Genomic DNA, 3,063 nt, shown 5'->3' with positions numbered 1-3,063 from the left:
GGCTAGAGTGGCTCTACGGGTTTAGGACGGCCGCCTCGCGTGGCTGACCACTCGTCGACTTGCCTGCGTGTCCGCTCAATCTCTCATCACTCTAGGGAGAGCCAGGCAACACTGTGTTCCTTACCAAGCTGCGGACTTGAGCTTAGCGTGCCAGGCTAGACAGGATCTAGCTATGCAAGTGTTGAGTCATGCTCCGATTTACACGAGCTGGTCGCAGATTATTTGTATATGTCCACCACTCCCATCACGCCCGACCTCTTCCACGAATTTTTTCCCGACTTGGCCGAAAAAGCGTCGACGGTTTGTGTTGACATGGGTATTAGTACCGTGGGTGTGCTCGAGGCGGCCCTCGAGGACAAGGAGCTGACCGACGAACTATTGAGAAGGTGTGCAGATGGGGGACCCGACGGAGAGTCCGACACAACCACTATGACGGAGGTAGCTGATGCGAAGTCTACCAGCCCATCCTCAAAAAGTCCCGGTACTGCCAGCGAAGTCGTCGACGCCAACAATAACCGCGGTGGTGGTGGTGACGGTGTCGTCGTGGTCGAGATATTCTCAAAGCTGAGGAAGGCTCGGTTCAAAGCCGTGTTCATTACGGTGGTCAAAAAGATGAAAAATCAATCTGAGCTAACCGTAGGCGACAAAGGGTGGTCGGTCTTCGCTGCTCGCTGTATGCAGGCATTGGGACATATTCCGAGTGACCATCTATGCCCTCCTATCCCTATGGTCGACCGCCTACGGCATGACCCTCTTCAGTATATAGAGCTTAAGGTATACGATACCGGCGCTCGGAATGCCGCCATACCCTTTGAGACCAGGTCGGGTGAGAAGAACCGAACCACTGCCGCCAAGAGCCGCAACCCCAAGGATTGCTTTGAATGGTTGATGTGTGTGCAGCAGTGGGTTGTATGCATCACAGTCTTCTCTGGGTGCGATTTCCTTGCTGGCCAGGATTATCTGAGCCGGTTGCTTTGGTTAGCGAGGTCCCGTTCGTTTGAGGCAGCAGTCGAGTATGATAAGGGTTACAGGTTAGCCTTGCCACAAGGAGTTACCCGCCTGCGGGACACGGACCCTTCTCTCCAAGTCGACTCTGCCCTCGGTACCTACTTGAGATCTAATCAGTCTCACGAGTTGATAGCCGTGGCCTTGGCTAAGCCGGCTGTAAGCCACTCTGGCATACCCAGGCCACCTTCGGGCAAGGGTATACGTAGACAAGGGAGTACTATGCAGTTTGGTGCTGACACTTGTCGTTTCACTCGCCAATCCTGTCCCTTTGGTAGGGATTGCCGTTATCGTAAACATTTCGGCGACCCCCAAGCCAAGCCCTATTGGCAAAACGGTCTAGATGGGGACAAGGACAGGAGCCCCGGGCCGGATAAACGCCCTAGGACTGGGCCGGTGAAAGATGAACCATCGAGGAAAAACCCTAAGAGCCAGTAGCTGCGGCAGTGGTTTGGTGTCAATCCAACATCATTGAAGCTGAGTTTCCGACATTTCTTGAAGTTTGATTATCACGTAGTCAAAACTGGTCAGTGTTGCGTTAGGCCAGTGGTCATAACACCACAAATGGGACGGAGGAAGCGTCGTTCTCGGAACGATCATTGCACAGTTTAGTTACTACTAAACAGAGAGATCCTTCTTTGGGAAATGCCACACGTCAGGTCTACCCAAGCGAAGAAACAGCGAGGTAGACGCAGAAAGTTGGCCGGCAAGCCTGAAGACCACCCCTGGGTGACGTCGACCCAGGAGTTATCAGCCGCAGCCGTTGAGGGAAAGCCTAGAGATGGTTCTGGGTACTCAGGGCAGTGGGACAAGTTCGAGTTTCTAGAATCTGAACTGCCATCAATAGAGAGTATTTCTGGGATTTTAATTAAACATACAGAGAAGTTTTGTGCGGCCCGGAAGGACTTCTTAGATCGTTTCTTCGCCAGCTCTCGGGAAGAGCAGTCCGCGATGAGTGCGGAGTGGAACGCCGACGATGGAGCTCCCCTCAATAGTGTGGCCAATGATCTCCTCGAGGAATTGACCACTTTCATCTCCGTCGCGAAGGGCATCGATAAATCGGAGCTGGATGAGCTGGCCGCCCCCCCCCCCCGTCACCCCTGCGCGCTAGACTGCTAGAAGAACTCTGCCTTACCACGGCCCCTGGGAAAGAGGCAACGACGGAGTCGCCCGGTGAAGACGCGGAAATCTGCCGGATGGTAGCTGAGGGAACACCAATCGGCATCTTGATCTCGGTTCGTGAAAATGCGGAATGGCCAGCAGTCGACACTGACAAGTTTGGCAAACCAAAGAAGGACGAGCCGGCCTTCGTGCGGTGGCCTAGCGGAAAACTCGAGGAGCTGAGGCTACGCGACTGGCCGCAGGGTAGCATTTCTCCAGATATGTATGGGTTGTTTGAAGAGCTTATAGCGAAGGAGCTCCGGCTAGGCCGATTATCAGAGATTGATCCGATGAGCCCAGACTGTAAGGCGTTGTCGAAAGTTCACGTGATGTGGAAAAATGGGAAGGAGTTCAAAGCCATACGGCAACTGGACGACTTTAGGAGGAGTGGTATCAGTATTACTGTGCGTACTGAAGTTCTACTTGAGAGCAAATGCGAAGATAGTAGTGTCCGTGGTCTGAGAACAACATGCTGTCTACCCAGGTTCCGGGATGTCTACGATTTATTGGCTAATGTCCCGCGACCAACTCCTAGTATTGGAGACGAGGATAGCCAGGTTTGGTTGTTAGAGTGGGACGTAGTATCAGCATTCAGATTGATTAGTGTGGAATCGAGCGAACGTGGATTCCTATGCTTTCTGGATCCCCGTGATCCCAGCAGAGCCTTCAAGCACAATTGCCTGCCTTTCGGGCTCGTAACATCCCCGAGCGTTTTCGGGAGACTATCTGCTGCGAGCTTACGCTGCGTGAAACGCCTCTTGGACTATGCGTTGCGAATGGTTGCCCCGGAGATCGGTACTACAATATTTCGAGCGATCGTGTATGTAGATGACTATACAATGGCCACAAGCAAAGCGAGATTCTGTCTGGTATTCAGCTTGCTCCTGATGACAGCAC

The 3,063-nt window shown here is 53.1% G+C and overlaps 1 protein-coding gene across 1 annotated transcript; it reads left to right on the top strand.

Annotated features, from left to right (window-relative positions):
- Nucleotides 1–228: 228 nt before the first annotated feature.
- On the top strand, nucleotides 229–1,443 carry Pmar_PMAR007272 (hypothetical protein; the record flags this gene model as incomplete). The annotated part of the gene is made up of 1 exon (XM_002785064.1): nucleotides 229–1,443. The coding sequence occupies one exon, from the start codon at nucleotides 229–231 to the stop codon at nucleotides 1,441–1,443; it is 1,215 nt and encodes a 404-aa protein (XP_002785110.1).
- Between the last annotated feature and the right edge of the window lie 1,620 nt (nucleotides 1,444–3,063).

The sequence above is a fragment of the Perkinsus marinus genome (genome assembly GCF_000006405.1).
Source record: "Perkinsus marinus ATCC 50983 genomic scaffold scf_1104296934210, whole genome shotgun sequence".
Lineage (NCBI taxonomy): Eukaryota > Perkinsozoa > Perkinsida > Perkinsidae > Perkinsus > Perkinsus marinus.
This window is presented reverse-complemented; position numbering and strand designations above follow the sequence as displayed.